General features: G+C 43.5%; 1 protein-coding gene across 2 annotated transcripts in view; it reads left to right on the top strand.

Moving 5' to 3' along the window:
- Positions 1-20292, top strand: part of MRAP2 (melanocortin 2 receptor accessory protein 2) — a 57067-nt gene that overhangs the window by 12047 nt on the left and 24728 nt on the right. The window contains exon 2 of one of the 2 annotated variants that reach the window (XM_004580422.2): positions 15419-15551. In XM_004580422.2, the coding sequence (XP_004580479.1) occupies positions 15425-15551 (127 nt within the window). In that variant the 5' untranslated portion in view covers positions 15419-15424. Of the gene's footprint in view, positions 1-15418; positions 15552-20292 lie in introns of those variants that run through there. The other variant, XM_058661050.1, reaches the window with a different exon arrangement.

Here is a 20292-nt window from a genome sequence, read left to right as displayed (position 1 = left end):
CATGTGGGTTGCTGGGAACCCAGGAGTGAGCAGAGCAAAGCTAACTGCTGCCATGATGGTGCTTCCAGAAAGACCAAAGGAAAGAGTAGGCCGTGGAGGACTGGTTTGTTCAGTCTTACAGTCTTTATCATACTGTCTTGAAAAACTATTTCCAAAAACACCTTCAAAAATTCAAAGACTATCATTGTATCCCCAGCCCAATGTTCAGGCAATAAACATTTCCTGTTCTACACTAGGGAGTACAGACAGCCAGAGAACATTGACTAGATGCCCGGGCATTTGCAGAAGAGGCAGACCTGTGAATCTAAACTGCTTGCTTGTTCCCTTTGAGGCAGCAGCTGGTAAAGGAAGGCCATCTACTTGTTAAATTAGAAAGTGCTCTTTTAAGTGGGGATGGAGTATCTGTATTAAATACTAAGACCTGTTTTTGACTTCGGAATTGTTCTATTACATGGATTCTACTTCTGTAATAGAGGAAGTCCTTGGGCTTTGGAATACATGTTCTTCATGTCTTGCTGCTTGAAACCAGTTATCTGCTCTACACCAGAGATGTGAGAATAGACAGAGACTTCTCTGTCACCTATTAATCACTATGTTGTTGCAGTCTGCTGGGTAACTGTGCTTTCTAAGAAATGCCAGGGAATAGCATAAAACTTGAAAATGTGAAGACATTTGGGATGTATACCCATATTCATAATGGAGGAGAACAATCTGACATGTGTGTCTGTGTGTGTGATAGAGAGAGATTCTGAATTGAGTGGCCAGAGTCCCAGACTTCAGAAGTATGCGTCCTGCTCAAATCAAAGAACAGTAGCCTGGAGAAGACTCAAAAGTCCTGAGACAGTGTGAGAACCTCTGTCATTAAAGGAGAGAAAAACCATGCCCCAAGAAGTAAGTTGTTGGTTCCAAAGAAAGCTGCTTTTTTGTTTGTTTTGAATAAATTTGATCTTGGGATGCCTGTTCACTGGGAATTACGATAGTGCAAACTGACCTTAGTTCAGAATGAACTGAAAGCGTGAGGAGTGTAGACTGGTACCAAATCCCCAAAAGTCATCAGTCGCAGAGGCTGAGCCTCAATCACAGATGACTCAACTGACTAAGCAAGGTGGAAGGCCCACGTGTAACCAGCTGAACTGTCCCTGCGTCTTCTTCCCTTTTCCATCTGAGTACTTAACTGTGTTCCAGGCCAGAGTTCCTAAGACCGGTCCTGGTTCTGAAGGTTGCACAAATCTCAAATCATTCTTCATTGAATAAACTCTGAAAGGTAATTTGTCTAAGGTTTTTCCCTTTAAAAAGAGAATCAACAGACTTGGGAATTAAAGTGGTAAACACAAATAGAAGCTGGTGATTTATGTAAAATTTATTAACAAAAACACTAAGCTGGAGAATAGCGCTGTCAGCCTTTCTTAGACATGGCTCAGTAAGAGGCTGTGGTAGCTCTCACTCGAGAGGGTCACTAATGTTCCCTGGGTGGATGTAGGCACATAGACCATGGCAAGATGGGCACACTGGCAGCCTGATTTGTAGACCAGATCGTACCTGTGAGCAGTGAGGGATTCAGTTTCTACAGCAGCAAGTCTGATGTTCTGACCTTGGGCTGTCAGCCCCCCAAGTCAAGTTTCAGTGGACATTTTTGTTTGTTGGGTTTCTGCTGCAAGAGGGAAATAGGGTGATAACTCTGTGCCATGAGTGAGACAGCTGTTGTTGCTGGATAAAGGAGGGAGAAGATAAGAACAGGTAACTAAGGAGACCTTTGTGTCCAACATAGAGGAGGTTGGTGGTCTTCAGCAGCTGGCCTATTTTGACAGTTTAGGGTTGAAAAGGAATTCTGTCAACTTGTTACAAGTGGGAATGGACCCACTCTGAAGGAACGTTATATCTCCCTCTTTATTAACTAGTCACCATAGGGCTTTGAATTCATGACCTTGGCTAGCAGCTATGTGGAGCATTTCTGGCTGTGTGACCAGTTATATATGTGTGTATGTGTGTGTGTGTGCATGCGTGGTTACTTTTCAAGGTATCAGGCACCTCTTAGATATCTCCACTCAGTGTGATAATTTTTTAAAAAAATAATAAAATCATTTTATTTTTGATAATGTTTACACAGTTGAGAGGGATGCGTGCCCATGTGGACCACCAATTAGGGTAGAGAAGGTTGAGGAATGGGGGAAAGTGGATGAGACAACTGCTTCTAATCTTTCTTGTTGTGGGATCTGGTTAAAGTGAAGAGAGAAGGGGAGAGGGCCACTCCCAGCAAGCCAACTGCATCAGTACCCAGAAATGGGGGAAGACCAGGATCTCCAGTGTGGAGCATCCGAGGATACTGCTTTTTGATAGTTCTGAGATGCTGCTGATTTTGTTGCTCCAAGTTGAGGAAGTCTCTCCAAGCTCCATGGGCTGACATAGTCCATCTTACAATCTCAGTTTGTCCAGATACTTGTCTGGGAGAGCTGTCCAATTTGTTCTGCCCTCCATAGTACTAGATGTCCTCTTCAGGCCTCAGTGAACTGCTTGTCATGTACCCCATGAGCATCTGGGCATGCTATATACCACACAGGGCTCAACAACCATGGAAACCCAGTTCTGACAAATGCACGCCATGGTCAGACCACAAATCCTATGATTTTCACTGTGGTTGGAATTCTGAATTCAGTGATCCAGTTGCAAGGAAACCCCAAAGAAACCTCTCCAGAGGTGATTCCAATCTGGTTCCTGTGTGTGCCAGCCAGTGCAGAGTCCAGCTCAGTACATCACCCACATCAGCAAACCACACACTGGTGATTGCAGTTGCTGGGTCAGTTCTGTTTCCAGCCCCTTCTCATTTACAAACCAGTGGATGCTGTGGCCCAGCCTAACCCTGCCCACCACTCTGCCCTCACATACATGAACAGGAAGTGCAGCCTGATCAGAGCAACATCCCATTCAGCTCTCAGTGGGCATAGACCCTAGCTCAACCCAACCGACCCCACCTATCCAGCCCACATTCATGCTGGTGGATGCTACTACCTGTCTAGCCGGGAATGCACCTAGACTTGGTTCTTATGCTCAACAGAGGGAGTTGCAGCCCATCAGAGAGGTGCCCACAGTTTCCCTGCTGGGCCGACTCTCAGCCCTGTATCTTGTACTTTCTAGGCAGTTCTATGGTCTAGTCTGACAGGATTTGCTACCCATCTCAGTACTTGCTAGCTGATGCTGTGGCAACCAGCCTGTATTTTGACTCGTGCATGCACCAGTAGATATGATCACTTAGCCCAGCCTGGCTCTCCCCTTATCCAGCTTACATGCAGGCCAACAGGTGTTGTAGCCCTGCCCAGCTTGATCTGCCCCCAGAGCCAGCTCTCATGCTCACCAACAGGAGTAGGTTGGAGCCCCCCAACTCTCCTGCTGGGCTTGCCTGGGTCTTACGTGTGCTCATGGGAGGTGTGACCCAGACTGACATGGCTCACCTCTCCTCAGCATCCACCAGTAGCTGCTAAAGCCTGGCTTAGCCCAGCCTGCCCCTAGTTCCAGCTCATGCTGGCAGGTGCTACAGCTTAGCCCAACCTAACCAGTACCCGATCTTGGCCCTGATGTGAACTGGCTGGCATTATGGCCTAACACAGCCCATCCTGCACCCTGTCCTGGTTCTCACATCTGCCAGTGGGTACTATGAACTGGTCCAGCCTGGCACACCCCCAGACCTGACCCACATGTATGCAAATGGGTACTGTAACCTGGCTTGCAATGGGCTGCTCCCAGACTTGGTTCTTGCACTTACCTGCAGGGACTGTTTCCTGGCAGAGGAGTTCCCCAAGTTCCTCCATCAGGTCATCTCCCAATGGCAGATCTCATTGTCCCTGGCCCAGCCTGACTAATCCCACTTCCTTTCCTGGCAGGTATCGTGGCCTTGGCAACTGGTCCACACCCATCTTGGCTCTTATGTTGGCTACATCCCAGCCATACCTGGTCCATCCCCAGGCCTAGCTCTCACATGGTTCAATGGGTGCAGAAACCTAGACCAGCCTGTCCTACAACCATACTGGCTCTTGTGAGCACCAGTGGGTGCTGGAGCCTAGCCCTGTCTGGCACACTCCAGACCCAGTCCACACCTATGCCAGGGGATGCTGCAGCCATGTCCAGCCCAGTTTGCTGCCCCCATTCCATCTCTCGCACTCACTAGTGGGAACCACAGCCCAGCTGGGGTGTCTCCTTAACTCCCCAATCATACTTGCTCCCAGCCAGATTTTGCACTTGCTGGTGGTTGCTCTGACCTAGCCTGGCATAACCCATCACCCAGCTTGGCCTTTGCCATCAGATGCTGCAGCATGACCTGGCCAGGCCCACCCTGAATCCCATGCTGGTAGGTGCTGCAGCCTAGCCCTACTCAGCCTGCTCCCATCCCTGACTCATATGTGTGTGATGGCCTAGGCTACCTCAGAATTGCCTGCATTCCATCTGGGCTCCTGCACATGCCAGGGTGCTATGGTTTGGCCTGGCCCTTCCTGGTCTGCCCCCCTGCCCCCGCCCGAGTAAACCCACACACCTGCCAACAAGTGAAGCAACCCTGCCCAGCCTGACCAACACCCATTCCTGACTTACATGCTCACCAGCAGGAACAACAGCCCACCAGAGGAGTACCCCAAATTCCCCCACCAGGCCTACTCCCAGACTCAGATCTCACATGTGCCAACGGGTGCTAGGCCCCTACCCAGCAGTCTGCCACCAGTGTTGGCCTTTGTGCTGGTGAATGTTGCAGCCTTGCTCACCCTACATCTAATTCTTGGATGTGCCTATGGGTGCTACAGCCTGAACCAGCCCGGCCTGTTCCCAACACCAGTACCCTTGAGTATTGGAAGGTTCCATGGTCATGCCTAGTTCAGCCCATTACGGTCCCCAGCCCTTGAGCAAACCAGCTGGTATGGCAGTCTCACAGGGGTGAGCCCATGGTGCCCCACAGAATTCACTCCCAAATCCAGTTCTCTTGTGAACTGGTTGTTGTCATGGCTCAGCCTAACATGGTCCACCCCCTGCCCCAAAACTCACTGGTGATTACTGTAGTTGAGCCCTGTCAGGTAAACCCCCCAGCCATGAGTATGTGTGTGCCAATAGGCATGTTTCCTACCAACCAGCCCAGCTCAGGTCTCCCGTGTGGGTGGGTATATTGGTTTAGCCCCAGAAGGTCTGCTGGTTTCCCTCCACCAAACCAGCCAGTCTCAGCCCTCTTCATTTGCCTGCAAGTGCAGTAGCCAGATTTGGTGAGAGTTCCCCAGAAATCTCTCCTCATCTGTCACACTCTCCCTCAGCAGTCCTTCTTCCCATGCATCTCAAGACCCCCTTACCTGAGCAATCCACAGCCCTCCATGCCCAGTCCTCTGCTGGTATACCATCCTAGCATTCAGGGCCTACCTAGGACCTATGTACAATCACAGTCTGGTCCCTAGACCCTGTCAGTGTTCTGGAATTTGTCCCCCCACGTATCTTTACAAAAAATATACCAGAATAGGTGATTATGCTGGCACAGTGGTATAGTTAACACAGATTTGGCATTAGCCAGGCCCAGAATACCCACCAGCTGTTAGCTGCTTTTCTCACACCTAGGTATAATGCAACGTAGGCCATTGCCTACAGCTGGGATAGTGTGATAGTTTTACACAGGGATTGGCCTTTACTTGAAAATCTTATCCACCATTTCACGTGGAAATAAAGGTTGTCTAGCAACAAGGACACAGCCTCTTTGGTGTGCATATCATCATCATTCACCAAAGATACTGGTGAAAAACTCTTCAGTCTATGGGCAGTTCTCTGAGTTCCCCATCTCAAACAGGGGATGCAGAAAGTCACCTAAATTGTCTTGAAGAAGAAAGAGGGCACAGGAATGCTGTGGTAACCAGGGCTGAGTAGGAAGGATTGCAAAGATAAAAAGTAAATGTGAGAAAATGTGTTGACAGCATGGGCGGGCAGAGGGGGTGATGGCTTAGTGAAACATATCTGGAGCTTGCTAACCACTCCCTCCCAGCTTGGGTTTCATTTTTCCTGCTACCCTCCTCCTTCTCTTCCCCCATACGTTACCCTGACCCTCACTATTCCATGCCTTCCTGTAAAGGGCAAACTTCCTTTTCAGTGTGATTTAAGGTACAGTAGAAATTTTTATAATTGGTTTTGTTGCAGAAGAGCTTTCCATGGCTTGAAGGAGCAATTTCTCTCACTGCTCTTAGAAGGAAGCTTGTTGAGGTTAAGCTTCTGTCAAAAAAATGTGACCCTTAGCAACACAGATATTAGGAAGAAATCTGCCATTAGGAAAATGTTGGCGAGGGCAAAGATGGCCCTCAGAAGGAGCAGGGGCCCAGAAGGGCAACTGCCTCCACAAGCCTGCTGCTTCCCCTCTGTTGTGTTCAAGAGATCACAGCAGCTGCCAGCTCTCTGGTACTCAGTGAGTATACCTTGGCACCAGGCTGCCTGCGCTGGGTGTGAGAGAGAGAGAGAGCAAGCAAGTGTGAGCACAAGCTGGAGGACACTCATTGTGCTGAGAGAATCTGCAACCCAGACATGCTGGCAGTTTCTGAATGATGAATGGGTCTATCTTAAATTTCAGCAAAGCTCAGAGGGGTAATGCCAGGCTTCGGTATTGGGTTTGAGACAAAATCCTGCCTTAGCACAACCTACTGTTTATGTCTTGTGCCTAGACAGATCAATCTGAGGCTTGGATGAGGAAATGAATCTTCTTGTGGATTCTTTCAAGGGTCTTAGGTGACTGCTTTAAAGAATAGGTTAGAGTTTTGGTACTCCAAACCTACCTTTGGAAGGCAAGGACTGCAAGAAGTAGCTAAGGAAAACAAAAGTCCCTCCTTCTACATGAAGGCTGTTCATGCATCTCATTATGCAACCCTGAAGGTTCCCTCCCCAACTCCCCACGGTTGGCTCTAGTTGGCTCTTGTTATCAAGTAGCTGCCAGAAATTTGCATTACATTTGGGCAAATGGTGCCTCTGCTTGTGGTTTATACTCTCCATGCGTAGGAACTACAACTGAATTTGATGAGTAAACAGTCTGTAGACCTACTCCTGTAACAGGTAGCTAAGACCCAGCCAATCACAAGCAGCTAGTTGCCCAAACCACTTTCAAATAGGAAAGATGAGAGCTGTAAGCAGTTCACCTGTGCCAAAACTCATTTGTGAATATTCCTTCTTTTTCTCTTCCTGTAACAATGCAGGTGGCTGAGTCAGCCATTCGGAGCCATTTTTGATCTGCATCTATTTCCAATTCTAGAATAGCAAATAAAGCCAATTAAAGATGTGCAGAATAGATGTATTATAATTTTGTGTTTTAACACTTAACATAATATTTGCACCTACAGGACCCTTGCATGTGTAACTTTGATGACATTTCTGCCAGTGATTAATTTAGAGGGAAGGAAAATAGTGAAAGGGAGAGAAATGGAATAAGAAATAATATAGCGGCTGGCATATTGGCATAAAGGTTTGGGTTACAAATCATGGTTTTGGATCCATGCTAATACACCTTGGAAAGCAGCAGCAGAAAACCAACATCTTGGGTCTCTGCCACCCACCTGGGAGACCCAAGTGCAGTTCCTGGCTCTTGGGTTCTGCCCAGTCCAACCCTGACTATTTAGGAGTGAACTAATGGATGGAAGATCCATTTCTCTCTCTTTCTACCTCTCTCTGTCCTCCATTTCTCTATCTCACTGTATCTTTAAAAATAAAGTAATTTGTTTCAAAAAAAGAAAACCATGGCCTTTGTGGTAGGTAGTTGATTTATATGTCCTGACATCTGAATGTCACATAGAGAGAGGTCTTTCGTTTGCTGGCTTGCTCCCATAATCAGCTGGGCCAGGCTGAAGCCAGAAGCTTCTTCCAGGTCTTTCACACGGGTGCAGGGATTGGGTCATCTCTCACTGTCTTCATAGGTGCATTAATGGGGAGCTGAATCGGAAGTGGAGCACTTGGCACTGGAGGCAGTGGCTTCACCCACGAGGCCACAGCATCCACCCAAGTCTAATTTATTCTCTAGTGCCTGACCATGCCTAGGAGGGTTGTTTTTTTTAAATTATAAAGGAGAACAGATTTCATGTATTTCACATATTTTGTTTGAAGCCCATATAATACTTTCTACCTTCCCTCCTCCTTTCTTCGTCTTGTTTTTTTTAAATTTTTGATATATTTTAAATTTAAAGTCGCAAGCTTAATCCTCCACTAAATAAAGAATCCAGTAAATAGAAAGAGAAAGACCACTGTTCAACAGGAGTATAGATAAGAACCATAAAAAATAATAAAATCTCAAGAAGTCAGTTTTATTTATATATATTACATTTTCTTGTGCTGTATATATTAGCAACCCACAAATCAAAGAAAGCAAATTTTGGGGGGTCTGGCTTATTTTAGTTAGCACAATGGTCTCTTGTTGAATCAATTTTGTTGCAAAAGGTAGAATTTCACTCATTTTTATGGCTAATCAATATTCCATCATATGTATACCATATTTTCTTATCTAATTTTCAATTGGTCGACATCTGGGTTTAGTCCAAATCTTAGCTGTTCTGAGTTGAGCTGCTGTCAATGCTGAAGTATTGATAATTGCCATGCTGATTCATTCCCAGTATGATCCACTTGCTGAAGAGACTGTCCTTCCTCCAGGAAATGGTTTATCAATGATTTCCCCCCCCCAAAAAATGGCTTAGCACATTTGGATATAGATGTATGGACTAATTTCTGGGATGTCTATTCTGTTCCACTTATTTAAGTGTGCATTTTGTGCTGGTACCAGAATGTTTTAATTATAATAGTCCTATAGTATATCATAATATATTGTGATGCCTCCAGTTTGTTTTTATTATTAAAAATTTCTGGACCTGGCATGGTAGCCTAGTGGCTAAAGTCCTTGCCTTGAATGCATCAGGATCCCATATGGCCGCTGGTTCTAATACCAGTGGCCCCGCTTCTCATCCAACTCCCTACTCGTGGCCTAGGAAAAAGAATTCGAGGATGGCCCAAAGCCTTGGGACCCTGCACCCCTGCAGGAGACCCAGAAGAGGCTCCAGGATCCTGGCTTCAGATCTTCTCAGCTCCAGCTGTTGTGGCCACTTGGGGAGTGAATCAACATATGGAAGATCTTTCTCTCTGTCCTCTTCTCTGTATATCTAACGTTCCAATAAAAATAATAAAATCTTAAAAATTTTCTTTAGCTTTTCAGGTTCTATTGTTCTATATGAATTTTAGTATCCTTTTTTTCTGGGACTGAGAAGAATATCCTTGGTATTTTTATTAGGATCCTATTGAGTCTGTAAATTAATTTGGGTAATGTGAATATTGTGATGATTTTCAATGAACATGGACAATTTTTCCACTTTGCAAAAAAAGCTTAATTTTGTGTGTGAAATCTATTTCTTTCTTTTATGTTTGTAATTTTCATTGGAGAGAACTTTCACATCCTTGTCTGAACTTACTCCAAGGTGTTTTAATGTTTTTGTAGCTATTGTAAATTGTATTGATCTTGTAAGTTCATTCTCAGTCATGTCATTATTAATGTCTACAGAGGCTACTGATTTTTTTGTGTTCCTTTCATATTCTCTAATGGTCTCTTTGTGGAGTCTTTTGGTTATCCTATATATAGCGTCATTTCATCTGCAAACAGGAAGTAATATGACTTCCTCAATTCCAAGTATCCCTTCGATATTTTTTCTTGAGTTAGTGGCTCTGGGTATACTTTTTTAAAAAAAGATTTATTTATTTTTGTTGGAAAGGCAAATCAGATTTACAGAGAGAAGGAGACACAGAGAGAACACTAGTTCACTCCCTCAAATTGCTGCAACAGCTGGAGCTGAACTCAGGGGAAGCCAGGAGCCCACAGCTTCATCTAGGTTTCCCACATGGGTGCAGGACCCCAAGGCTTTGGGCCATCCTCTACTACTTTCCCAGGCCAGAAGCAAAGATTTGGATGGGAAGCAGAGCATCTGGGGCATGAAATGGCACTTATATGCCCAGGTGCTTGCAAAGTGAGGATTTAATCTTTGAGTCATTGTGTCGGGCCCTTTGGCTAAAACTCTATAATTATATTGCACACCAGTGGTGGAAGTGGGCATCCTTGCCTGATTTTACATCTTAGTGGAAATGCTTCCAGTTTTACCCATTCAGTACAATTCTGGTTATGGGTTCATCATATATTGTTTTGATTGTGTTAAGGCATGTTCCTTTCATACCCAGTATGCTTAAGGTTTTTTCTTTTTATCATGAAAGGATATTTATTTTTCAAATGCTTTCTTTGCATCTATTGATATAAACATATGATTTTTATTATTCCATGTGTTAGTGTGATGTATAACTTTTTTTGTTATTTGCATATGTTGAATCATCTCTGTATACCATGGATAAATCGCACTTGGTCCTGATAAATGACTTTTCTGATGTGCTGTTGGGTTCTATGAAGTAGTATGTTGTTGAGGATTTTTTGCATCCATTTTCAGTAGGGATATTGGTCTATAGTTCTCTTTCTTTGTTGTATCTTTTTCTGGTTTGGAGATTGAGGTGATGCTGGTCTCATGGAAGAAGTTTCAGAGGATTCCCTTCCTTTCAATTGCTTTGATTAGTTTGAAAAGAACTAGAATTATTACTTAAAAATTTGGTAGAATTCAACAGTGAAACCATCTGGTCCTGGGCTTTTCTTTGTTTGAGGGCCTTTATTACTGATTAAATCTCCATCATGGTTATTGATCTATTTGAGTTTTCTGTGTACTCTATCTTATGTTGTAATATCTCCTTTTTCATCTCTGATTATATTCATGTGGGTCTTCTCCCCCCTTCCCGCCCCCATTTTTTTTTTTCGGTTGGTTAGTCCAATGATGTATTAATTTTATTTAGTTTTTCAGAAAGCCAGCTCTTCATGTCACTGATCTTTTGTACAACTGGGGAAGAGGAGGCAGGGGTTCAATTTTGTTTATTTCTTCTGTAATTGTAATCCTTTCCTCATACTACTTTTTTTTTGCAGTGACATCCCACATCTTGTTGTGCAAAGAATTCCCACAATCACAGCACATGGCTCCCACAGTCACAGGGAGAGGAGGATCCACTGTGAGTCCTAAGAACATGCTCTGTTCAGGTAGAGCCTACTCCCTGTCTGTGCTCTACCTTGAAAAGTTTGATTATGGTCATCATGTTGGAGTAAAGGAGAGCGCCTCACAGGCTTAAGTGTGTACGCCAGCCAATCCTCCAGGCCAGATTCAGAAGTCAGGAGCATCCATTTATCCCTCAGCTAAAATCCCCAAGATGTGCACACACTTGAGCTATAACAGCCTACACTTGCTTTATCAAGATGGCACCTCCTGGCCCTAGGTGCTGGGAGCACTTGTTAGGGGGCAGGGAAGGGAAGTAGGCAATGAACTTTCCCTGGGACCAGGTCAGCAGCCTGCCCTAAATTAGTGCTCAAAGTTACTGTGAACTGCAAAGTTCTACCTTGGGGAATATCAGCAGAGACACAAGTTGCCACAGACTCCTCTCACCTCTCTCCAGGGTGAATGTGTCTCCTGACAATGGTTGATGCTGTTAGGGACAGAACAGAGGCAAACTGCCTGGCTTTTTATCCTGTACTCTGTGGGGGTTGGGGAAGGAGAAGAAAGCAAGGCGGTTTCTTTGCTCCACTCCCAGACTTTGCTCAGACTACAGTCAGCGCCGTAAGGTGATGTGAAAGTGAGTGACTGTGGAATTCCCTCTCAGCTAAAAGTGCAAGTGGCAGGGTACCTGGCAGTCACTTGTGCCTTGACATGGTCTGATGGCAGCTGGTAGCTGGCTACACCCCATGGCTGACCTCAGCAGTGTCTTTCTCTTCACTTGTACCATAGAGTCTTCATTTTTTTTTTGACTTCTTCACAGAAAATTTCCATCAGTCACACCCCTGGAAATATGGTTCTTCCTTTTTATTTTTTTAATATATGCCAGAATAACTGAAGTTAATGTGGCTATTTAGCCATGTTGGAATTTCCCCAACGTATTTTCTGATCATGTCCATTTGGAGGTCTGTGCACTTCTTGTATTTGAAAGTCCTTATCTTTCACTGTTTCTTTTTGACCTAATAAAATCTTGGGGAGACCTGCTGGTTCACTGGAGCTTGGCAGCCACAGAGTAGGGATTAACATTGTGTGCGGATATGGAGAGCAGGTGAGGCTTGGGAGAGCAGCTCTTGGGTTTGTGGGTTTCTATTTAGAGACTAGATGATACTACATCCTTATTTTCTTCTCTAAATTATGTATTTTTAATTTTTTTCTGTTCTTGACAAATTGTTATGCCTCCTGTGCTCTGCTTATTACACTGGTTGTCATTTTGATTTTTAATAAAAATGATATAAAATCTAACTTCATCTTACTTTAAAAAAAGAAAGTTTAAGAAAAAGAATGTTAATAATTTTTTGATTGATTAGACAGCACAGATTTGAGTATTGATCAATATAACTTCCAAGTGATCTAAATTAATATCTTTCAGCTGTTTTGTATTATAATCTTATTTGTCTAAACCACATAGACTGAAGAAACTCTTGATGAAATTGGTAGGAAATGTCTGACCCAGAAATTGGTAGTATCAAAAGAAACCTAAACTTTATGTTCCAGGCCAGCGCAGCTTAGCTAATCATGATCATCCAAAGAGTGGCTACTCTTTATTGATCAGAACTTGGGCCTTGGGGTCAGCATTGTAGAATATCATGTTAAACCACTGCCTGTAATACTAGCATCCCATATGGGTACCAATTCCAGAACCAGCTGTTCTACTTCTAATCCAGCTCCCAGTTACTGCACCTGGGAAAGCAGCAAGGGATGACCTAAGTTCTAGGGCCCCTGAATCCGCATGAGAGACCTAGAAGAAACTCCAGGCTTCTGGCTTTAGCATGGCACAGCCTCCTCCAGTGTGGCCATTATGGGAGTTACCAGTGGATGGAAGATCTCACTCTGTTTCTCTCTCCCTGTAACTCTGGCTTTCAAATACATGAAAAAAATCACAAGACTCAATTCTTGGCTATTCATTATTCATGCAAGATCATAATTAATCTGCAGTACCCTCATGAAGTAGGCATAAATCACTATCTTTGTTTTTCGAGTGGGAAAACTGCAACTCAAGTCATTTACATTTCATGGTTCCATGGCAGGGATTGGCCAATATTTTCTGTAGAAGAAAGCACATATTTTAGACTTTTGAGGTTATTCCATCTCTGTCATAAAACGTTTGATTCTGATAATGTAAAGAGAAAGGATTCTTTGAAAATACAGAAATAAGTGGGGGGGGCTCTATCCCAATAAAACTTTATTTATGGACTTTGGACTCTTGTATTTTTATTTCATGGAATGGTTTTACATTGTGAAATACTATTCTTTTGTTTGTTTCAACCATTTTGAAATGTAAAATAGATTGCTGCCTTGCAGACTGCCTAAGGATAATGGAGAAGGTCAGCAGATCTGATCAGAGCAGTCGTGCCAGTGGGGCAGCCTGTGTGCAGGGCTGAGGACACAGTAAATGTGGCCCAAGCTTATCAGGCTCAATAGGACAAAGTGGGTCATGAACATGCAGACATCTCCAAGATTGGGACTTTGACCTTATAGCAGTAGAAATCCATGTACATGTTAAGCAAAAAAGTGATAAGTACAGTTTGTAGAAGATCGCTGGTTGAAGAGCAGAGAGTGGATTGCAGGGGTAAGAATAGAAGTAGAAACTCCAGTTAGGATGCCGGAGGGCTCATGGGCGATGATGGTGTCCGTTAGCGCAGCAGAACCGTTTCATGACAGCAGGGTTCTCAGGTCGTCAGCGAAGATCAGTTTTGCAGATGAGGGAAACCTGGGAGAGATGGTGTGTCTTGCTTGGTGACACAGCAAATGGAGGTAATGCAGAGATTAAGAGCCTGGTCTTCTGATTTCAGATTGAAAGCCCTTTCCTCTATACTGTGAAATCCTTTACATTTACTAGGAGCAATTATGTTTGTGTTGATCCAACCTGTATCTCTGAACCCTGCAATGAAGAGCCACTCCTTTCTCTCACAGGTCTGGGGCAAGTGCTTATAAATGAGGACAGTGCCTCCTAGGGCAGAGTTGTTAATTTTTATTTCCTGAGGAGATTGATTTTGTTGTTGAGGGAAATAGCCTCTTACTCAAATAATAAGAAGGTCAGAGACAGTATTGTGATAGGGATTTTATGTTCCTTCTGGTGCTAACGTTGGAAAGGTAACTGAATGCTTACAGAAAGGAAAGGTCAGCCTGTCTTAAAGTCCTTGTAGTTTTCTTTCACCAATGGGAAATGGCACATTCTTTTCTACTTTTGGAGGAATTGTTTGCCCAGGTCCTCAGTCATACAATAGCTGTGACATCTGCCTGCGTTCATGGGTAGGACTTGTGCTCAGTGGCAACAAGGGCAGTTCTGACCAAGGCACAGGAGGAGAAAGAGATTTCAGAAAGAGAGCAGGGCTCTTGGTTTTGACTGGGATGTCATTCAAATTTTCCTTTACGTTCATGTGTGTCAATTCGTCCCTCTTCTGCGGAGTCCTGGCTTGTGTTTTGAGCAGCTCTGCCTGCCCCCCTTGTGCATGGTGTCTTGCACCCAAAGTCCAGGCAGCTTTTATGGTCAGTTTTTCTCTACTACTTTTATTAGATTAAAGTTGTGTTCTTCGCTTCACATAGGCAGTTAATAGATACATACGGATCTACTTCATTGCCAATAATTTTTAATTCTCTGCAACAAGTAAAATCATATACATATGCAAATGCAGGTGGTGAGGCTGAAGTTGTCAAGGTCAGAGATTCTGACACTCTCCTTCCTTCCCTTATTCTCATCATCAGTTATTGAACATTGGTTATGCTAGGCATCAGGTTAAGTTCACACGCAAAAACAAATAGGGTGTTTTATATCAAAAATATTCTGAGGCTCGGCAGCATGGCCTAGTGGCTGAAGTCCTCACCTTGAATGTGCCGGGATCCCATATGGGTGCCGATTCTAATTCCATCAGCCACGCTTCCCATCCAGCTCCCTGCTTGTGGCCTGGGAAAGCAGTCGTGGGCGGCCCAAAGCCTTGGGACCCTGCACCCACTTGGGAGACCTGGATGAAGTTCCTGACTCCTGGCTTTGGATCGGTGCAGCACCAGCCATTATGGTCAGTTGGGGAATGAATCATCGGATGGAAGATCTTCCTCTCTGTCTCTCCTACTCTCTATATACCTGACTTTGCAAGAAAAGTAAATAAATCTTTAAAAAAATATTCTGGTCTAGCAGAAAGGTAAAAGGTAATCATGGCCACATGGGAGCCAATGGGAGCCAACGAGAGCCCCACCCTGGCTTAGCAGTAGGACCTCCCTGAGGCCTTTCTGCCACTGGATTGAATGGGGTCAAGAGTCATTCGGGTAACTGTACAGTGGTGGCTGAATTAACAGGTTTTACATTTGCTTTTCTCCATTTGTGCAAGGTGGAGATGTCTGCCCAGCGGTTAATTTCTAACAGGACCTCCCAGCAATCTTCATCTAATTCTGATTACACCTGGGAGTATGAGTATTATGAGATTGGACCGGTTTCCTTTGAAGGACTGAAGGCTCATAAATGTAAGTTCTATATAATTCTTCACTGTAAACATGATTTACCAAGTGATTTACTTCTGAAATTATGTCTTCTTATGGAACTCTTTCCTTTACTCTAAAACCCCACGATACACCATCTCCACAAAGAGGAAGGTTTCCCAGGATTATATTATGCGGAGCCCTTGGTGATTCTGATTAATGAAATATTAAAAAGATTCTTTTAGTGGGGGACTGTGAATAACCATCAGACACAGAGGTTTTTCAAAATATTAATCATTCCTGCTCCCCCAAACTGTGAATGTCTGAACTATGAAAAATATGTACACGAACAGGATCTGGAACTACTATTTGAACAAGTGTTTTGTGACACATAGTCAACAGTATTTTTTCAACCCCATTCATTTTCCAGAGCTGTGGCAAGCAGTGTGTGTTTTCCTAATGCCAAATGAGACTAGCTTGCAGTCATTCCTATCATTGTTAAAGGTGTGAATGGTGTTTATTGTTAAAAGTGATTAATGTTCCATTGCAGAACTAGGAAATGCATTTCTGAGTGAGGTTATTTCAGCCCTGGTCGTAACTGAAGGCTGAGTGGCCAAAATGGAGCATCTTCATTAAGTAGAGCTGCCGTCAGAGACAGGAACTCTCATCTACCCTGATCCTGTCTTGATTACCCTAGAAGTATGAGGGGTCTTAGAAAAATCATAAAATCATGTGTTGTGTTAGGAAGTGTGGGTGCTTGGAGTGTGAGATGCAGATGGGACAAAGGCAAGGCTTTTGTTCCTCTGCTTGATTCCTGGATGCTCTCACTCTGATCTTCCTTGGTATTCACAATTTCTTGCACTCACCCGCTGTTCCCTTCAAGCAGGATTTTCTATTTTTGTTCCTTAAGCAAAAATTATGAGCTGAACCACATTCCCTTTCTGCCTGAAATAAACAGAAATAATTATGTGCTTCTGCTCACTTTATTGACAGCTGCTCAGTGTTTTATGGGGAAAAATACACATGAGTTTCTTGGGATATGCTGTCTTTGATGATCTGATGGAAGGCCTTGCAGATGGGGTATGAATTCCCCCCTGTTTACTTCCCTATACTTCTTAAGCTGATGTCTTTCTGGGACAACCTTTAGGTAAGGGCACTGGCTGGTGATGAATTATGATGGAATTCAAAATGACCAGGTCAGTTTTCACATATGTCTCTGTAAGGTGGGCTTTATCTCAGCCTTAGCAGTGTACCCATTCACCCCTCTCTCTGTCCCTCAGTGTAGGGGCCACAGAAGGCAGGGCTACTGCTTTAAATTTGGTGGGAGCATTTCTGAAGACAATTGAGGGATATCTGTTCAAGTTTTTTTTTAAAGATTTATTTACTTATTTGAAAGTCAGAGAGTGGGAAAGAGATCTCTTCCACCCACTGGTTCACTTCCCAAATACCCGTATGACCAGGATTGGGCTAGGATGAACCCAGGAGCTTCATTTGGGTCCTTCATGTGGGTGGCAGGGCCCAAACATTTGGGCTATCTTCTGCTACTTTTCCCATGCCATTAGCAGGAAGCTGGATGGAGATTGGAGCAGCTGGGACACAAACTGGCACCCATATAGAAAGCCGGTGCTGCAGATGTTGGCTTGTCTACCTATGTCTTATGCTTAAGCACCTATTTTTTTGAAGCTTTTTAAAAAATGTATTTATTTTAAAGGCAAAGAGACATTTAAAAAGATACACATATATACAAACACACAAATGCCCACAAGCACTGGGACTGGCCCAAGCTCCTGGAACTCGGTTCAGGTCTCCACGTACATTACAGAGATCCAAGTACTTGAGCCATGACCTGGTGCCTCTTAGGGTGCACATTTGCAGAAAGCTGGATTGGAGAATGGAACCTGAGTTCAACACAGGTGCTCCAATAAACATTCTAAGCAGGGACTTCAGATAAATGCTTGTGAGGAAAATTTTTTTTTAGTCTTCTGTATGCTAGCAATAATTAACAGCTGGGAAAAAATCGTCAAAATGTAGGAAGAGACGTGACACATTGTTTTACGTACTATATCATTGGTAGGCATTGCTTTTGTTTTAACATTCACATGAAAAAGTGAAAATGTCCTAGTGAACACACAGCATTCTGGCCTAAGAGATCCAAATGAGGTGGAGGCCTTTAGATTTGGGTATTTGACAATAGATGGATAGATGGACATGCTTTAAGAACAGAAAACTAACCCCAGATGTACAGGAAAATGGAAACATTATGTAACCATTTTCATGTGTACATTGGAACAATCTTGTCCATTGAAAGGTGGCTCTGATTTTGACTTTTAAGTATGATTGCTTTTTTTAAAGAAAAATGTAAATCCAGTTATGTTCAGATTTCAAAGAATAGAAGTAACACATTTCAAGGGAAGTGTTTAATGAGGATAACAAAGACCCTAAGAGTTATCTTCACTTGCTTTACTTGTAATGGATCATACTGGGCAGCAGTGGCTACATCCTTAGACCAATTTCCTCTGTCAACTGAAATGAATATTCCTCCCTCTCTGCATGAGCATTTGGCCCAGTATTTAGGACACTGCTTGGGATACCTGCATCCTATGTTAGACTACCTGAGTTTTAGTCTTACCTCTGTTTCTGATTGTAACCTCCTACTACCGGGCCTCCTGTGAGGCTGCTAGTGATGGCATAAGTACTTCACTCATATGAAAAGCCCAGATTGAGTTCCATGCTGCTGGCATTAGCCTGGTCCACCTCTTGCTGTTGTGGGGGAATCTGGGGAGTGAACCAGCATTTGGCAGTGCTCGCATTCTTTCTCTATCTGCCTTTAAGCAAAATATAAATGAATTAAATAATTTTTGAAATGATTCCTCCTTTCACAGTTTCTTTTGTCTAAGAAACAACCTCGAATGTCATTGTGAATTCTTCTTTTGCCACCAGTTATTAATCTGGTATTAAAAACTATGACACATCAGAAGTGGACCTATATCTGACATATATTTGCACAAGCAGAATGAAATTTCATTCGTTTGCCTGTGCACATTTCCGTGAACTTCTTGAAGGCTCCTTTTGCTTATTGAACATCTTTAATGAAGAACATAGCCATGAGCACTAGAGTATAACAGTGAATTCAACAGACAAAAAAAAAAATCATGTCTTCTACAGAACTTATATCCTCGTGGGAGAGACTTACTAAAAAAACTATATTAGATGATGACTTAAAAATGTCAGGAAAGAGTGGGAAATGGAGTGAAAGAATAGGTACAGTGACCAGGGAACACCTGCTGAAAAGAAGGTGTCTAGAAAAACAGAAATTAGATATTAAACTATAATATTTCTGAGGGAAGAACATTAGAGAAAAACTTCTATGGTAAGTGTGACCTTGAACCTGCAAGGGATGCTAAGCAGGCACACATGATGCTAGGAGGAAAGGGGCAGAGCAGGAGGAGACCGTATCAAAGAGGTTGTATAGATCTGAACTTTGAAAGATTTTTTACATCATGCTAAGAACCTTGGCTCTTACTCTGAGAAGTTTTTCGAGAGCTTGGAAGCAGAGAGGTGGCATCTGAGGTGGCATCTGAGGATGACTTTACAGCTGGGGGATGAAAGGATGAGATTAGATGCAGAGGCCAGTGCAGAAACTATTACTGGTCTAGACAGCCGATGATGGTAGCTAGGATCAGGGAGAGAGCAGCAGCATGGTAAGATGAACACAAGTTCTGGATATTTTGAAAGATGGGTCTGACAAGATTGGTCAGTGAATTGGCACTGAGGTATATGAGAAAGAGAAGCATCAAGGATGGTTTGTAGATCTACAACCTGAGGAAATGGTAGGATGGGATTCCTGTTAGATGAGGAAGAGTATGAAAAGAGTGGGTTTCAGACAGCAACCCCAAGAGCCCCTGTGTTGGACACGTTCAGTTGACATACTTATCCGACACCTAAGAGGTCATGGTTGGGGAGAGGTGTTGAGGAAGGTGTGAACTTGATACACAAATGATATCCAAAGCCAGGGTACAGGACGAATGAATGTAGACAGAAAGCTGAAGTGTACTGAGCCTTGGGGTGCACCCATGTTTAAAAAGTTGAGATAGGGAGGCTGAGAGGATGGACAGGCATGCGAGAAGCAAATGGGGCAGCTGTGGTTTCCTGGATGTTGACAGAGGAGGAGACACTGGGCTGTGTTAAAGGCTGCTGCATCTCAAGACAGAAGAAGAACACGGGGTAGAACCACTAGAGTTACAATGTAGGAGCAGGTCGCACTAATTTTACAAACAATTGTAGTGGAGTGGTAAGGGTGGAAGGCTTGTTAAAAACTATTTTTAATGTAGTAATTTTTAACATTTCAGCATGTTTACTTCATATGTAAATATTACATACATACTGTTTTTTGAAAGCAGAGATATTAATGTCACATAACATGGGGTTTGTGACAAGGGTCATAAAGTGAACAAAGATGAGAATTACCTTGCAGAGGGAATAATTCAATGAATGCATTTATAATCATCTCAGGCTTATGAAATTCAACAGTCACAACCTACAGATAAATCTCTCAAGAGTTTTGCCTGAAAGAGGAGAAGAGAAATTAATAACTTTTGAAAGATTCAGCTGAATGACATGGGGTGTCCTCAGGGAAACAAAAGCCTATGAGTCAGTATAAGGGCCACACACCAAGGACCGAGGAACACAGGAAGGCCTCAGTGGCAGGTAGACTTCATGCTCTGTGTTTTGCAGAGGATGACAGATAGGTGCATCATAAGTCAGCAAGAAGTTAAGCCATCAGGAT

Source organism: Ochotona princeps, chromosome 1 (genome assembly GCF_030435755.1).
Source record: "Ochotona princeps isolate mOchPri1 chromosome 1, mOchPri1.hap1, whole genome shotgun sequence".
In the NCBI taxonomy this organism is placed as follows: Eukaryota; Metazoa; Chordata; class Mammalia; order Lagomorpha; family Ochotonidae; genus Ochotona; species Ochotona princeps.
This window is presented reverse-complemented; position numbering and strand designations above follow the sequence as displayed.